Source organism: Phyllobates terribilis, unplaced genomic scaffold (genome assembly GCF_046119375.1).
Source record: "Phyllobates terribilis strain yellow unplaced genomic scaffold, ASM4611937v1 Scaffold_7__3_contigs__length_470593459, whole genome shotgun sequence".
Classification (NCBI taxonomy): Eukaryota; Metazoa; Chordata; class Amphibia; order Anura; family Dendrobatidae; genus Phyllobates; species Phyllobates terribilis.
In genome coordinates, this window is record NW_027362767.1 from 383700091 (window position 1) to 383719029 (window position 18939).

Below are 18939 nucleotides of genomic sequence, written 5' to 3' on the forward strand. Positions count from 1 at the left end.
TGATGCCTTCAGTGTGAATGTACAAATTTCATAGTCATGAAAATACAGAAAAATCTTTAAATGAGGTGTGTCCAAACTTTTGGTCTGTACTGTATATATAAAACATATTTAAATATATGTGATTTTTTTATTATTAAAAACTCTTTTTTTTAAAACTTTCTTTACACTTTCATTTTTAGTCCCCTTAGGGACCTTCAATCCTGACTGCATGTTTTATATATCGCAATACCGCAGTATTGCACTATATAGGAAAAATGATGGTCGCCTATGGAACCCATCCTGTGGTTGGACTTCACAAGAGTACCAACATGGCAGTCATGAGGACCTTCATTTGGCCCCCAACTGCCATAGCAATCCATTGGCAGTCACCCCACCCAGACTGTGTGCCTTAAATGCCGTTGTCAGAGACCAACAGCAGAGTTAAAGGGGGTTAACAGCAGTGATTGGGGCTTGCTCTGATTGCTGCTGTTAGAGGCGGATATAACACAAACGTGTTTGGAGTGGGATCGGCTCATGACCCCGTTTCCACACAACCGCACCTGACATGTGACATACATGGAAGGGGTTAATACTAAAACTGTATACAGTAAGCTCCCTCTAGTGGTGGCTGCAGGTACTCAAAAGTTTATCATTTACCAACATGACTATGTAATGGGTTTGGGGCTCTATCAGAAAATCTGAGTTTCGGGTAATATGAAAATGTATTATGAAATTAAACATTCTTTGGACATTTCCTTTAAGCAGGATTCATAGATGAAAAAAAACCTTGTAGCTTCTCCAATAACGGCTCATACGTGGTCAGTCAGTAACGCTGTGGCTCTGCTGATGTAATACAGAATTTGACAATACCTTTTACTATTTCCAAGAATTGAATGATTGCCTCTTTGCAGCAAATAATAATTGTAGGGAAGGATGACGTGTCCCAAAATAATACTTTATAAGATGTGTCTAGCAATGAGTAAGTCAAATGTTGTGTATGGACAAAGCGGTGGCCAAAGAGGCCCTGAGAAGAAGGAGCTCCGTGCAAGAATCCAACAATCGATCTTCATCATTTATGTGAAATAACCCCCAAACTCTTTCTGTAAGCGTTACCACCCGCCATATAAACACCGGACATGATCGGCAGCAATAAATAGTGTAGTGGACTGGAACATAAGTGTTCTTGTCAAGCCAAGACAAAGCTTGTTGTAGGTAAATGCAAGAGCCCAGACATGTCTTGGCAGGGGAGATGCCCGGGAAACGTCCACTGGAGATATCGATGTGTAATTTGGTCAAGATGGTTGTGAAACCTCCGTACTTTGCTACAGGAGGAAGAAAAAAAAAATAAGATGATGAGGTCAAACCGGGCTGGTATACAATGCAGGAACATGGAATATACTGAACATGCATTGTGGATAAAGATGGCATAGAATGAAATAAACAGCGGGCGGAGGAAAGCCATGAAGACATAACGCAGCCATGCAGACAGCAAATCACAGTCCTGGAGCGAAAACATAAATCAGGCCATGCAAGAAGGTCAGATCCACTGCATCCTACGACTGGTTGGATGGGTCCTATACTTGGCTATCTTCCTATGTGGCCACTATGATATGGACTAAGATGGTTCGACCGATTGTTTAGTCAGCAGCCATCTCTCCCGACGTTCCCATACACTGGAACTCTCCGTCTGCCGAGCACTCGTGTTTTCTATGACAGAGCCTCACCTCAAGCGGCGACTTTATCACACAGTACACAAGGATTGCCAGTCCATGTCGGATCTTTTTCGGAGATAATGATCTAAAAAGTCTGAGTCAGGGGGGCCCCCCATACACATGACTGACAGCCGAGCCCGTTGATATAGGTGGACGTTAGAGGGCTTTAATCTGGCAATCGCATCCTTACACTTAGATCAGTGTTCCCCAACCTGTCTCTCATGGCCTGTCGGGGCATACACCAGCGATACACTGGGGAATAATCGTTCGTTTGGGCAGGTATTCATTGCCAATGGCCCTTTTACACATTGATGGTCCTTGGAAAGTTCTCCTGACTGTACTACTCCACAAACATTATATCACTGATTGATGCTCATGTCTACGTCTTGTCTCGCTAATTAAATATTTCTTCAAGAAGTTTTAATCAAGAATTATATTGTACGCCGGGCACAGATATACCCCCCCTCCCCCGTAATACAATAAATCACAATGCTGCTGATGGCAGCATTACCAGACTCTGGCCTAATGGACAATAGGGGGTGCGGACTCCGCGGCTCCGGACATGTATTATTAAACGACTCTCACTTTGCAGCTTTTAAGAAAGTGGAAAAAGACAAACTGTGTGTAATGTGGAAATATCACTTCCTAGCCGCCCAGTAACCATTGAAATGCCACAATGGATGATCTATTATACCTAGCTGGTCTGACTCAGTAGAGTCCCCCTATATGATCCGGTGAAGCTCGTAGCATTTAATGGCGGCCATACACTTTAGATAAACCATTTTAAAAAACTGGACATAAAAAAAAAGTCATGTGAAAAGCATAAATGTTTTACAACAAAATATGATCGTAATCTGCAAAAAAAATAGATGAAATAGAGATTACAGATAGAGGTGCATCTCACAAAATTAGAATATCATCAAAAAGTTAACTTAGTTCAGTTCTTCAATACAAAAAGTGAAACTCCTATATTATATAGAGTCATTACACACAGAGTGATCTATTTCAAGTGTTTATTTCTGTTAATATTGATGATTATGGCTTACAGCCAATGAAAACACAAAAGTCATTATCTCAGGAAATTAGAATACTTTATAACAGCTTGAAAAATGTTTTTAAAATCCGAAATGTTGTCCTACTGAAATGTATGTTCAGTAAATGCGCTCAATACTTGGTTGGGCTCCTTTTGCATCAATTACTGCATCAATGCGGCAATGTGGCATGGAGGCGATCAGCCTGTGGCACTGCTGAGGTGTTATGGAAGCCCAGGTGGCTTTGATCGCAGCCTTCAGCTCGTCTGCATTGTTGGGTCTGGTGTCTCTCATCTTCCTCTTGACAATACCCCATAGATTCTCTATAATAGATTCTATGGGGTTAAGGTCAGGCGAGTTTGCTGCCAATCAAGCACAGTGATACTGTTGTGTGTAAACCAGGTATTGGTACTTTTGGCAGTGTGGACAGGGGCCAAGTCCTGCTGGAGAATGACATTTCCATCTCCAAAAAGCTTGTCGGCAGAGGGAAGCATGAAGTGCTCTAAAATTTCCTGGTAGACGGCTGCGCTGACTTTGGTCTTGATAAAACACAGTGGACCTACACCAGCAGATGACATGGCTCCCCAAACCATCACTGATTGTGGAGACTTCACACTAGACCTCCAGCAGCTTGGATTGTGGCCTCTCCACTCTTCCTCCAGACTCTGGGACCTTGATTTCCAAATGAAAATTGGAACTCTGGGACCTTGTGCAGTGTGTCAATGACTGCCTTCTGGACATCTGTCAAGTCAGCAGTCTTCCCCATGATTGTGGAGCCTACTGAAACAGACTAAGGGATCTTTTTAAACGCTTAGGCTGTGTGCCCACTATGCGTTTTTCAAGCGCTTTTGCTGCGGAATTTCCGCAGCAAAAACGCTTAAAAAATGCTTGGTAATACATGCCCCATGGTCCCCAATGATAATCCGCATGTGCTGTGCACATGCTGCGGAAATTTCCACTGCAGATTATCATTGCGGAAAAATACGCAGCATGACCATTAATTTTGCGGACACGCAGCATAATCGCCGCCATTGACTTGCATTGGACTGCGTGTCATCCGCATCACTGCATCTGCACAAGCGGATATCACACGGTTCAATGTGCGGATGGTACCCAGGTCTGGAGGAGAGGAGACTCTCTTTCAGACCTGGGTACCATAGAAACTGTAAAAAAAAAAAAAAAAAAAAAAAAGAATTTAAAATAAAAAATAAAGCTTATACTTACCTTCTGATGTCCTCCCGGTGTTTTCTCCCCTCTGTCTGGTCTGCTGTATGGGTCGCGTTGTTGTAAAGGACCTGCCATGACGTCATTGAGTCATGTGACCTGTCACATGACTCAATGACGTCACCGCAGGTCCTTCACACCACCGCGAGCCGCCCAAGACACCGGACGCACCAGAGAAAACACTGGGAGGACATCGGAAGGTAAGCATAATCTTTATTTTTTACCATTCTTATTCTTTTTTTTTTTTTTTTAATTAACTTGGTCACACAATATAAATCCATGCCGGTTGCATGGATTTATATAGTGTGAACAAGTTGTCAAGCACTTTTCCAAGTGATGCTAAAATCGCTTGGAAAGCGCTTGTCAACCCGCATGCGGAAATGCAAGTGAAGAGCGCTTGACAAATGCTTCTACCTGGTGGGAAAAACGCATGTAAAATCCGTATGCGTTTTTCCTGCCAGGGAGAAGCGGAAAAAATATGCAGCATTTCTGCATCGTGGGCACATAGCCTTAGGAAGCCTTTGCAGGTGTTTTTTGTTAATTATTCTGATTTACTGAGATAATGACTTTTGTGTTTTCATTGGCTGTAAGCCATAATCATCAACATTAACAGAAATAAACACTTGAAATAGATCACTCTGTTTGTAATGACTCTATATAATATAGGAGTTTCACTTTTTGTATTGAAGAACTGAAATAAATTTAATTTTTGCTGATATTCTAATTTTGTGATATGCACCCGTATTTCACCGAGACCCCCCCAACCCAAATATGACCTACTTTACCGAGTTCTACCTCCGTTTAGATTTTAATAGAAAGCCCGTACATTTTAAGTTACAGTCTCGGACAAGAAGAACTACAGAGAGATATCATTATTACAGGAGATGGGTGTTATACCACAGCGGGCTGATATAATAGCGGGCTGCTACCACTCATTTACACATTTCATTTTTGTCTTGCAATCTAATTTACATAAATTGACATGATGACAACCTAAGGAAGGAGAGATGCATAATCCCACAAGGAATCACTAATTAATACCCTTGGTATTTACATGGGCCGATCATCCATAACATTGAACCACCTTGTCCAATATAATTTATTCCATCTCGTGCCAGTAATGGGCTTTAACGCTTCGTGGCACGGACTATCAGATTTCTGAAGGTGTCCTGGCACCAAGATGTCAGCACCAGAGCGCTATACATTGCGACTGGACTTATTTTTGGACAGGCGGTGGATCAGTTTGAGATCTGGGCAATCTGGGAACAAGTCAAGTCGTCTTTCTTAACCCTTTGTCATGTTCCTCAAGAACAATTTTTGTAAGGATGTATTATCCTTCTGAAAGAGGGCACTGCCATTAGAGAATACCACTGCCATGAAGGGGCTTAGGTAGGTGGTACGTGTTAAGATAACATCTACATGAAATCCAAGATCCAAAGTTTCCAACCAGAACACTACCCAGTTTGTCCTCTTCCCATATTTTTGTATTGGGCTCTCTCTTCCCCAGGTAACTGACCCGGCCATCCATATAATGTAAAAAACGTCATGCATCAAACCAGGCCATTTTCTTCTATTGCTCCATTTGCTCCATGGTCCAGTTCGGAGGGTCCTGTGGACTGGGATCAGCACGGGCTCTCGGGTCTGCGGCTACACAAGCTTCAAAAGCTCTGTGAGGTCTGATATCTTTCGAACATAGCCAACAGTAACTTTTGGCCAATTTGTACTTCAACCCATGACCCTTTGATAGCCATACCCCTGTCACCGGTTTAACTTCTTTGCCCTCTTTAAGGTAGGAATTAACCCCTGCATACTAGGACACTAAACAAGACCTGCCTGACCCAGTCGTCCCAATTTGGCCCTTGTCAATGTTGCTCGGATTCTCACACCCGTCCATTTTTCCTGCTTCCAACAACGTCAAGAACTGACTGTCCACTTGCTGCCTAATCTAACTCATCCCGTGTCACTCTCTCCACCTCTCAGCGGTATTAAACCATTTCCCACAAATGGACGTAACTTTATGACCAGATTGGAAGTGTTTTTCCACAATCGGGTGAACAGCTATGTCTAAGGGATGGTATGGAAGCAGGAGTGCCATGATTGTAGTACAAGGGGTTCATGTTATAGCTGATCGGTGTATAAAAATCATACTGATAATGTCTATGAACATAAACCTGGAGTGTGAGGAAAGGTTAGGTATCCTATATGTGGCCTGCCATCTACACCAAACTCTTCTAGGGTCGGTGATCGTAAATTGCATATACGTTTCATTGACATCAATGAATCAAAGTCACAGTGATGAAATTGCATTTTTCATTAAGCATTCCCAATTCTTCAGATCAAGAGATGATCTGTGTAGCCTCTCTACTCTGGCTAAAAATAAAAAAAATATGCAAATTGCCTTTTTCAGAGGAAGGAGAGGAAAAATCCTAAAAATCCATATCGACCATTGAATGGGCTTTGCCACACAAGTTAGAATAAAAGCCAAACCAGAAACTCTATTTTCAGACACGTTTCAGGGTGTTTGCCGCTCCTCAGTGCAAAAAGAGATCTAATTTGGCTGTGTGAGAGGCCTCTTCCAATAGGTGGCACTAGAGTTCTAGTCCTCTTCGTCTCTAAACTTGCAATTTGAATATTTAATTTTACAGAGGAGCACTGCATGGCCTATATGTCTCCTTACACCAGCATGTCAGGCATGTCATTCTCCACAAGGAGAAACATTATGCCTAAAAAAATTAGGCTCTTTATTATTAGAATATTTTTCCTATCTAATTCACAGTGGGCATATTCCATTATTAAAGGGATTGTCCATCCATTAAAAAAGACTGACTAGCATTAAAAAAAATATATATATATATATATAAATAAAATTATTAAAAAAAAAATTTAAAAAAAGGAAGAGTTATTCTCTTCACCGATCCCCCACTGCTCCTTTTCTGATGCTTCCTGGGTCCATGATCTTCTTTACTTCCTGGTCCCTTTCAGCACACTGGAAATGACTGCTCAGCCAATCACTGGCAGCCGTGGTGACTCATCTCAGTCAGTGATTAGCTGAGCAGTCATTTCCTGTGTCTTGAGAGGACCACGAAGTAGAGACGAGAAGGGACAAAGGACGAATCAGAACATGAGCGGTGGGAGATTATTGTGAGGTGACGAGCAGTTATTTTGTTTTTTTTATGCCCTTCTCACACAGTCAAAATATAAATAAATATAGACTGGACAGTCCCTTTAAGTAATGGAAGAATAAAACTTTTTTTTTACTAAACAACTGAATGACTAGCACTTTTCTAACCAGAAATACTCATATTCGTTGTCACATCCCTTCCCGCACTGCTCATGATTAGGTCATACATAGTGCGTTACTGATGCCGTCAATTTTAACCAATTAGCACTAGACAAAGCATGCGGAGAGAAAGCACAGATAGTGGGTTAGCAGTGCCAGCATTACAGCCCCAGTGCAGAATGATGACGTGACACACAAAAGACAGATGCAAGGAGGGAGACGCTGAGTTCAGACAGAGGTCTTTCGGTAACAAACCGTTTCAAAGTCAGCAATGTGCACAGATTTTACAGCTCCTTCCAGCATTTCCATGGATGGTGGGGTGATTTTTTGAGCCTCGTTTGCATCTGCTGATGAGTTTCCTGGTGATGTCACATCTGCAGTTGGTGAGGGCTCTCTCACTGGCGAGGGCTCTCTCACTGGCGAGGGCTCTTTCACTGGCGAGGGCTCTTTCACTGGCGGGGGCTCTTTCACTGGCGGGGGCTCTTTCACTAGCGAGGGCTCTCTCACAGCGGATGAGGTACTTTCTGGAGTTACAGTGGTCACTGCTTCTGCAGGGGAGGTACATTCTTCAGAGGAGGATGTTCCTTCTTCAGCGGACGAGGTCCCTTCTTCACCAGAGGAGCCGCCTTCTTCAGCAGAAGAGCCTTCTTCTTCAGCAGAGTCGTCGTCGTCTTCTTCTTCTAGGGATAGGAAAGCCTCTTCATCCACCGGCATGGTTTCTCTTGCCTCTTGGGATATCTGTTCTGCAAATTAAAAGAATAAAAGTAGAATATGTCACCAGCAGAGCCTCAATAACCAGATTCAACTCCTGACTACCTAAAAAAGTTAAACTGCAGTCCAAGATTCAAGGAGATATTTATATATTCCTGAGACAGTACTGGAGTGGAACCTTTCATGAACTTGCAGTTCTGACACCGCCTGGTATATATTATCACAAATCTCCCTACAAATACCCTCACAGACCCCTATGACACTAACATAGCGGCTACCTTCAGCTGCCACTAGAGGGAGCTCACTGCATACAGATGTATACAGCTCACCTTGAATCTATAAACTTCAGCATGAGGTCTTTATCTGAGGTATCAGCGCTTCAGTAAGGCTTACCATGGCATGTACCGCTCTCCACATTTCTTTCTAGTGAACTTTGCTCCATGATTGCCTTCTTCTCAGTGGAATGCACGGACTCAGATTCTAAAACGGGGGTTAAATTCTGCACCGGAGCCAGGGCTGGGCTTTGGTTCTGGGTAGAGCCTATATGTTACAAACAAGATTACTTATTAAAGAACTCATACACATAAGACAATTAATCTGGTCTGCATTGAAAAAGACATTATAGGTTCTTAAAGGGGTTCTACACTTTATTATCAATAAACCTTAAAGAAACACTACACTCTCTGTGGAGTCACAAATGATGTATTGTTACCTGTAATCAGCCATGCAGGCTGGAAAGAAGCGGACTAATGTTCTACAATGGGATTAGTGTTAATATATCCTATTAGTAAGACTGTGGTGTCGAACTGCATGTACTGGATATAGCGGAGACAATTAATATTTAGGATATATGGGAAATGGCAAAGTAATGACAAAGCAAGTCATGGGGTGTCTTCTCGCATCTGCTGTCAATGAACTGCCTTCCTTGTATAGGAGAACCAGAACAACATTTCTAGTTAAAGAGAACCTGTCATTTGTCATAAATATGTAAAAACAATTTTACCTGATGTAAATGCCGCTGTTCTCCTGAATCTGGCGATGTTTTTCTTTTGTCCCTACGCCTCTCCATTCCTGAGATATGGCCGCCTCCTCACTGTTATAAATTTTAAGTCTTGCTATCCAAGTGGACGTGGGTCTTGTGTCCACACACACTTGGTTAACTAAACTCACACAGAGGAAAGAGGGGTTCATATCGCAGGAATGGAGACCTGGCGTCAGCACCCGGGCAAATGCCCGGGGTCCTGAGCGAGCGGGGGGCCCACTCGCTGTCAGGGACACCGGCACGATATGGGGCCTGTGACTCGGGGGGTCCCAGTACCCGCGAGCGGGCCTCCCCGCTTGCTCACAGCCCGGGCACTTGCAATACTTACCTCTCCCCGTTTCTCCGCAGGTCCTGTATCTTCCGCATTTCCTGACAGACATCTCAGAGCAGAGGGCGTGATGACGTCACTACAGCGCACCCTCTGCTAAGCAGTCACAGAACAGAGAGCAGGAAGGCGGCGACGCTGAGGAGTCCTGCGCAGAGCAGCAGCGGGGAGAGGTGAGCATTTGATTTTTATTTTTCAGTATGGAGCATTATATGGGGCTCATTATATATGGAGCATTATATGAGGCCCATTACATATGAAGCATTATATGGGGCCCATTATATATGGAGCATTATATGAGGCTCATTACATATGAAGCATTATATGGGGCCCATTATTCTGTATAGAGCATTATATGGGGCCTATAATGTATGGAAAACTATACAGGGCCCATTATTCTGTACTGAGCAATATATGGGGGCCAATATTCTGTACAAAGCACTATGTGGTGCCCATAATACTCTATGGAGGACTATGTGGTGCCCATAATACTCTATGGAGGACTATGTGGTGCCCATAATACTCTATGGAGGACTATGTGGTGCCCATAATACTCTATGGAGGACTATGTGGTGCCCATAATACTCTATGGAGGACTATGTGGTGCCCATAATACTCTATGGAGGACTATGTGGTGCCCATAATACTCTATGGAGGACTATGTGGTGCCCATAATACTCTATGGAAGACTATGTGGTGCCCATAATACTGTACGGAGGACTATGTGGTGCCCATAATACTGTACGGAGGACTATGTGGTGCCCATTATACTGTATGGAGGACTATGTGGTGCCCATTATACTGTATGGAGCACTATGTGGTGCCCATTATACTGTATGGAGGACTACGTGGTGCCCATTATACTGTATGGAGGACTATGTAATGCCCATAATACTGTATGGAGGACTATGTGGGGCCATTATTCTGTATGGAGGACTATGTGGTGCCCATAATACTGTATGGAGGACTATGTAATGCCCATTATACTGTATGGAGGACTATGTTGGGCCCATTATACTGTATGGAGCACTATGTGGGGCCCATTATTCTGTATGGAGGACTATGTGGGGCCCATTATTCTGTATGGAGGACTATGTGGGGCCCATTATTCTGTATGGAGGACTATGTGGGGCCCATTATTCTGTATGGAGGACTATGTGGGGCCCATTATTCTGTATGGAGGACTATGTGGGGCCCATTATTCTGTATGGAGGACTATGTGGGGCCCATTATTCTGTATGGAGGACTATGTGAGGCCATTATTCAGTATGGAGGACTATGTGGTGCCCATTATTCTGTATGGAGGACTATGTGGGGCCCATTATACTGTATGGAGGACTATGTGGGGCCCATTATTCTGTATGGAGGACTATGTGGGGCCCATTATTCTGTATGGAGGACTATGTGGGGCCATTATTCAGTATGGAGGACTATGTGGTGCCCATTATTCTGTATGGAAGACTATGTGGGGCCCATTATTCTGTATGGAGGACTATGTGGGGCCATTATTCAGTATGGAGGACTATGTGGTGCCCATTATTCTGTATGAAGGACTATGTGGGGCCCATTATTCTGTATGGAGGACTATGTGGGGCCATTATTCAGTATGGAGGACTATGTGGTGCCCATTATTCTGTACTAGATGGTGGCCCGATTCTAACGCATCGGGTATTCTAGAATAGGTATGCGGCCGACCGGGCGCAAGCAGCAGAGCGGTGTTTACATTTGGCGCCAAAATCGCTGATTGGTCGCGGTTGCCGGCCTCGACCAATCAGCAAAGCGGTGTTAAAATTTGGCGCCTATATCGCAGATTGGTCACGGCCGGCGTCCGCGACCAATCAGCAGAGCGGTGTTTAACTTTAGCGCCAAGATTACTGATTGGTCGCGGGCGGAGAGCGCGACCAATCAGCGAATCGTATTGGTGAGGACCGGGGAGCGCCGCTGCCTGTGCGGATACTTCCGCTGCGAGAAGCCGGGACATGAGCGACTGCTCGCAGCAGAAGTATCCCGACCCGCAGCGCCGCTCCCCGGTCCTCCCTTGACACCCTAGCCGCTGATGTCCCCACAGTACCCGCATGGTGTTACAAAGGTCCGGACATTTGTGTTAAAAATCGCTGATTGGTCGCTGGCGCTGCCCGCGACCAATCACCGATTTTGGTGCCAAATTTAAATATCGGCCGCGACCAATCACCGATTTTGGCGCCACATTTAAACACCGCTGTGCTGATTGTGCTATTTAAATGTGGCGCCAAAATCGGTGATTGGTCGCCGACACCGGGCGCGACCAATCAGAACAGCGGTGTTTAAATGTGGAGCCAAGATCGGTGATTGGTCGCGGCCGATATTTAAATGTGGCGCCCAAATCGGTGATTGGTCGCGGGCAGCGTCCGCGACCAATCAGCACAGCGGTGTTTAACTTTTGCGGTAAGATCAGTGATTGGTCGGGTCCGAAGACCGCGACCAATCATCGAATCGTCTTGGTGAGGACCGGGGAGCGGCGCTGCCTGTGCGGGTACTTCCGCTGCGAGAACCCGGGACATGAGCGGGCGCTCGCAGCAGAAGTATCCCAACCAGCAGCGTAGCTCCCCGGTCCTCCCTTCCGCATGGAGGTCAGCGGCGCCGGCGGTCCTTCCGCTGCTACCGGCCGGGAGATGAGCGCCGGTATTATGGACTATGTGGTGCCCATAATACTGTATGGAGGACTATGCTGTCCGGTCTGCACTGTGCGCTGCGAGGATTTGCCAGTTTCTGAGATGTTGTAGAATTTACAATAGATATCACTCATGTAATGGAAGCAGTAAGTGAAATCTTTGGCCTTGTACTTAATATATATATTTCTCTGCCGTATATGTGCATCATGAATCGTGGTATGTGTTGAAGGGGCCCCACTGAGACTATTTCGCCCGGGGCCCACAAAAACTTGAAGCCGGCCCTGGGAGCAGGAACAAAAGAAATACAACGCTGGATTCAGGAGATCAGCAGCATTTACACCAGGTAAAAAAATATACATATTTATGGAAAGTGACAGGTCCTCTTTAACGAGCTAGATGTTCTGTTCTCATATGGCAAACAGCTGTAATTCAGAGGTATGGGAAAGCTGGATGAAATTCTCTTTGGGAGCTATAAACAGCAGTCTTAGGCTCATCATCCAGCTTTACCAGAAACATAACATTTTTTGACTTCCAGCATATGAGATCTTTCTTAGCCACAACACTAGCTAGGGCTAAGGGCTCAAACAGTTGTACGCCAGCCGTTGCTTGCATATGCTAGAAGTAGTTTTATTCAAGGTATGAGACTGTGATGGATATTTTTGGATATTATGTCATTTTTGTCTTGTGAAAATATAGAAATCAATCTAGCTGCCAAAAGACGTCAGTGACATTTGTCATTGTGCACGGCCGGCTGTCCAACTATGGAGTAGTACATTATCTAGAACACAGTGGCTTGCAAAAGTATTCACCCCCCTTGGCTTTTTACCTATTTTGTTGTATTATAACCTGTGTTTAAATATTTTTCTAATCCGATTTGTGTGTGATGCATCAACACTAAATAGTCTAAGTTGGTGAAGTGAGAAAAATATAGGCAAAAATTTAATTTATGGGATCAAATAACTAAAAATTGGCATGTGCATATGTATTCACCCCTTTTGCAATGAAGCCCCTAAAAATTTCTGGTGCAAGCAATTCCCTTCATAAATCCCACCTGTGTGCAATCTAATGTCACATGTCTGTCAGTATATACACTTTACCTTTTCTGAAAGGCCACAGAGGCTGCAACACCACTAAGCAAGAGGCACCACTAGCCAAACACCATGAAGACCAAGGAGATCTCCAAACAACACCATGAAGACCAAGGAGATCTCCAAACAAGTCAGGGACAAAGTTGTTGAGAAGAACAAGTCAGGGTTGGGTTATAAAAAAATATCCAAACTCTGATGATCCCCCAGAGCACCATCAAATCCATTATCATCAAATGGAAAGAACATGGTACCACAACAAACCTGCCAAGAGAAGGCCGCGCACCAAAACTCTAATGCCTTCCTTGCCTGGGCTGAATCAGAGAGGCAGCACAGAGATCAAAGGTAACCCAGAAGGAGCTGCAGAGTTCCCAAGCAGAGACTGGAGTATCTGTCCTTACAATAAGCCATACACTCCATAGAGGTGGCCTTTATGGAAGAAGTGGGCAGAAAAGAGCCTTTACTTACACACAAAAATTGTAAGGCTCATTTTGAGTTTGCCAAAAGACATGTGGGAGACTCCTCAAATGTACGGATGAAGGTGCTGTTAGTCAGATGAGACCAAAATTAAAGTATTTGGACACCAAGATAAACGCTATGTCTGTCGCGAAACCAACACAGCTCATCACCCCAAGAACACCATCCCCACAGTAAAACATGGTGGTGGCTGCATCATGCTGTGGGGATGTTTTTTGGTAGCAGAGACAGGGAAAATGGCCCGAGTCGAGGGGAAGATGGATGGTGTGAAATACAGGGATATTTTTGAGCAAAACCTGTTTCAGTCTGTCAGTAATTTGAAACTGGGACGGAGCTTCCCCTTTCAACAAGACAATGACCCAAAGCATACTGCTAAAGCAACACTCGAGTGGCTTAAGGGGAAAGGTGTAAATGTTGTGGAGTGGCCTAGTCAATGCCCAGACCTTAATCCAATTGAGAATCTGTGGTCAGACTTGAAGATTGCTATTCACCAGAAGAAACCATCTAACTTGAAGGAGCTGGAGCAGTTTTGCCTTGAGGAATGGACAAAAATCCCAGTGGCAAGATGTGGAAAGCTTATAGAGACTTATCAAAAGCGACTTGCAGCTTTAATTGCAGAAAAAGGAGGCGCTACAAAGTACTGACTTTAGGGGGGTGAATAGTTATGCACACTGAAGTTTTCAATTATTTTGTCCCATTTGTTATTTGCTTCACAATAAAAAGAAAACCAAATGTTCCCAGTTGTCGGCATGTTCTTTACATGAACTGATTCAAATCCTCAAAAAAAACTGAAATTCCAGGTTGTGAGGCAGCAACACACAAAAAATGCCAATGGGGGTGGGGGTGAATACATTTTCAAGTGTGTGTGTGTGTGTGTGTGTGTACCTATATTTATTTACAAGTGCTTCTCACAAAATTAGAATAACATCAAAAAGTTAATTTATTTCAGTTCTTCAATACAAAAAGTGAAACTCATATTATATAGAGTCATTACAAACAGAGTGATCTATTTCATTTCTGTTAATGTTGATGATTATGGCTTACAGCCAATGAAAACACAAAAGTCATTATCTCAGTAAATTAGAATACTTTATAACAACAGCTTGAAAAATGTTTTTAAAATCCGAAATGTTGTCCTACTGAAATGTATGTTCAGTAAATGCCCTCAATACTTGGTCGGGCTCCTTTTGCATCAATTACTGCATCAATGCGGCAATGTGGCATGGAGGCGATCAACCTGTGGCACTGCTGAGGTGTTATGGAAGCCCAGGTGGCTTTGATAGCAGCCTTCAGCTCGTCTGCATTGTTGGGTCTGGTGTCTCTCATCTTCCTCTTGACAATACCCCATAGATTCTCTATAATAGATTCTCTATGGGGTTAAGGTCAGGCGAGTTTGCTGCCAATCAAGCACAGTGATACTGTTGTGTGTAAACCAGGTATTGGTACTTTTGGCCGTGTGGACAGGGGCCAAGTCCTGCTGGAGAATGACATTTCCATCTCCAAAAAGCTTGTCGGCAGAGGGAAGCATGAAGTGCTCTAAAATTTCCTGGTAGACGGCTGCGCTGACTTTGGTCTTGATAAAACACAGTGGACCTCCACCAGCAGATGACATGGCTCCCCAAACCATCACTGATTGTGGAGACTTCACACTAGACCTCCAGCAGCTTGGATTGTGGCCTCTCCACTCTTCCTCCAGACTCTGGGACCTTGATCTCCAAATGAAATGCAAAATTTACTTTCATCTGAAAACAACACCTTGGACCACTGAGAACAGTCCAGGTCTTTTTCTCCTTGGCCCAGGTAAGACGCTTCTGGCGTTGTCTATTGGTCATGAGTGGCCTGACACAAGGAATGTGACACTTGTAGCCCATGTCCTGGATACGTCTGTGTGTGGTGGCTCTTGAAGCAATGACTCCAGCAGCAGTCCACTCCTTGTGAATCTCCCCCAAATTTTTGAATGGCCTTTTCTTAACAATCCTTTCAAGGCTTCGGTTATCCCGGGTGCTTGTGCACCTTTTTCGACCACAATTTCTCCTTCCACTCAACTTTCCATTAATGTGCTTGGATACAGCACTCTGAACAGCCAACTTCTTTAGCAATGACCTTTTGTGGCTCACCCTCCTTGTGGAGTGTGTCAATGACTGCCTTCTGGACATCTGTCAAGTCAGAAGTCTTCCCCATGATTGTGGAGCCTACTGAAACAGACTAAGGGACATTTTTAAATGCATCAGATGCCTTTGCAGGTTTTTTTTGTTACTTATTCTAATTTACTGAGATAATGACTTTTGTGTTTTCATTGGCTGTAAGCCATAATCATCAACATTAACAGAAATAAACACTTGACATAGATCACTCTGTTTGTAATGACTCTATATAATATATGAGTTAATTTTTTTGTATTGACGAACTGAAATAAATTAACTTTTTGATGTTATTCTAATTTAGTTAGAAGCACTTGTAGTTCCCTTTAGGCCTAATTTGGAAAGCAGATTTATGTCATCCATGTACCACGCGTGATATTCTCAGACTCCTAGATGTGTGTGAATAATTTTGATCCCTGGGTAGGACTTGCGTGGATAGATCCTTCACATAGCACTGCTGTCCCCTAACTGCAGAGTCCCTAGTGTATTGTAGGTCTCCCTGCCTCCTGCTTGTGATGGGTTTCTCCCTTTCAAGCTGAAGACAGGAAGAAAAGTGTAGAGCAGCATCTCAAAGAATACACTGGAGAATCTGGACACAGCATACACAGATGGTATAAAGAGTCAGTGGGTGTTCTGTAACTCTCCAGATAATCATTGCTAACACTCCCCTAGTGTATAAAGCTGAAACATATTTATTTATATGGGACATGCAGAGGAACAAGCAGGGTATGACAGGAAGGATTGTAGTGGACAGAATGCGCAAACAAAAATATTAAAATTGTGAAATACAATTTTAAAGGGTACATCCCATCTTCTTAAAGGGGTTGGCCAATATTGTATAAGTCCATTTCATGTGAACTAACTGCCATAGAGAAGGTGTTTTTGTAAATCTCTTGCTGTTCCAAATCCTTGCGTAACCCGAGTGGCTTTCCTGGTAACAATCTCAGGCGGAGAATCTGTTGACTTTCAGTGATATCACATCAATATCTCCCCGAGTTCCTGGCACTGGAATCTGATGTGGCATCACAATTAGCCAGTCAGAGTGTGTGTGCGCGCGTGTGTGTACCGCCAATGATGACAGGCCACGTGACTGCTATGGGTAAGGGGCCCGTGAGCCAGGGGGAGTCCGCTGCCAGAGCTTCCCCGTCCTCCATCACACATCCTGGATGCAGATACAGTTGAAAGTAGTAATGAAAGAGGGAGCGTCAGCTTATGCTTCCTCCTCGGCGTCTGACGTCTCAGCACAGCAGGCACGATGACGTCACTACCTGGCGCCCGCTGCACTGAGGTGTGCGGCTCTTCAGAACACTCGATGCAGAGACCAAAGCAGCGGGGAAACGAGAAGGAGAGGCGAGTGCTTTATTTTTGTGTTTTGTTTTTTACATTTTTTAAAATCAGTGAGAACATTGTGGTGGCCAAAATACTAAATGGAAGACTATGGGGTACATTATACTGTATGGGGGACTATGGGGAGTGCAGTATACTATATGGAGGACTATGGAGAGTACATTATACTGTATGGAGGACTATGGAGAGTGCAGTATATGCATTATACTGTATGGGAGATTATGGAGAGTGCCATATACTGTATGGAGGCTATGGGGAGTGCATTATACTGTACGGAGGACTATGGGGAGTGCATTATACTATATGGAGAATTATGGGGTGCAGTACACTAGAGGATTATGGGATGCATTACACTATATGGAGGGCCATAATAATAATTGGAGGGCTATGTGGGTGCCATTATACTGTATGCAAGCAATTATACAGTGTGAGGGTTTGTGTAGGGTCCATCAGGCACGGCGTCAGCACCCGGGCAAATTCCGGGGCTCACTCGACGTCGGGGGGGCTCACTCGCCCTCGGACACGCTATGAGGCATGTGAGCAGAGAAGTCTGGTGCCAGCGCCCGCCAGCCAGCGCCCCCCCCCCCCAACCCCTCCCACCTGCTCAGGGCCCCAGTCGGCACAATAGTTACCTCTCCCCGTTTCCTGCAGCTCTGGCCTCTTCCATGTCTCCTGACTGTGACGTCTCAGGTCAGAGGGCGCGATGATGTCTTCTCAGCGTGCCCTCTGCTGAGCAGTCACAGTGCAGAGTGGGAGGACGGTGACGCTGAGGAGACCGGAGCAGAGCAGCGGCAACAAGAGAAATGAGGAGAGTATTTGATTTTTTTATGTATGGAAACATGGAGCATTATATGGGGGTTCATACAGTCTGCAGCATTATATAGGGGGCCATACAGCACATGCGGGCCACATAGCACATGGGGGCCATACAGCCTACAGCATTATATGGGGGCCATACAGAATATGGGAGCAATACAGCATATGGGTCCATACAACATGCAGCATTATATGGGGGCCATACAGCATGCAGTACTATATGGGGGCCATACAGCATGTAGCAATATATGGGGCCCATGCAGCAATATATGGGGGCCAGTATTCTGCATGGAGCATTATATGGAGGCCAGTATCCTGTATAAAGCATTATATGAAGGCCATACAGCATATGGGAGCCATAAAGAATGCAGCATTATATGGGGGCCCATACAGCATTACATGGAGCCCATACAGCATGCAACATTATATGGGGGCAATACAGCATGCAGCATTATATGGTGGCCAGTATCCTGCATGAAGCATTATATGGGGGACAGTATCCTGCTTGGAGCATTATATGGGGGGGGCATTATCCTGCATGGAGAATTAAATGGTGGGGGGCATTATCCTGCATGGAGCATTATATGGGGGGCATTATCCTGCATGGAGCATTATATGTAGGGCATAATCCTGTATGGAGCATTATATGGGGGCCAGCATCCTGTATGGAGCATTATATGGCGGCCAGCATCCTGTATGGAGCATTATATGGCGGCCAGCATCCTGTATGGAGCATTATATGGGGGCCAGCATCCTGTATGGAGCATTATATGGGGGCCTGCATCCAATATGGAGCATTATATGGGGGCCAGCATCCCGTATGAAGCATTATATGGGGCCAATATCCTTTATGGAGCATTACATGGGGTCCATTCTGTATGGAGCATTATATGATGCCCATAATACTGTACGGAGGACTATACTGTCCGGTCTGCACTGTGTGCTGCGAGGATTCGCCGGTTTCTGAGATGTTGCAGAATTTACAATAGATATCACTCATGTTACAGTGAAGGAAATAATTATTTGATCCCTTGCTGTTTTTGTAAGTTTGCCCACTGACAAAGACATGAACAGTCTATAATTTTAATGGTAGGTTAATTTTAACATTGAAAGATAAA

The 18939-nt window shown here is 44.4% G+C and overlaps 1 protein-coding gene across 2 annotated transcripts in view; it reads right to left on the reverse strand.

Moving 5' to 3' along the window:
* Positions 1 to 255: 255 nt before the first annotated feature.
* The window catches only part of CCDC9 (coiled-coil domain containing 9), a 36303-nt gene continuing 17619 nt past the window's right edge, over positions 256 to 18939 (reverse strand). For both annotated transcript variants that reach the window (XM_073641434.1, XM_073641433.1), the window contains exons 13-15: positions 8331 to 8477; positions 7482 to 7969; positions 256 to 1301 (exon numbers count right to left, since the gene is read on the reverse strand). In XM_073641434.1, coding sequence (XP_073497535.1) covers positions 1272 to 1301; positions 7482 to 7969; positions 8331 to 8477 — 665 coding nt within the window. In that variant the 3' untranslated portion in view covers positions 256 to 1271. The remainder of the gene's footprint in view (positions 1302 to 7481; positions 7970 to 8330; positions 8478 to 18939) is intronic.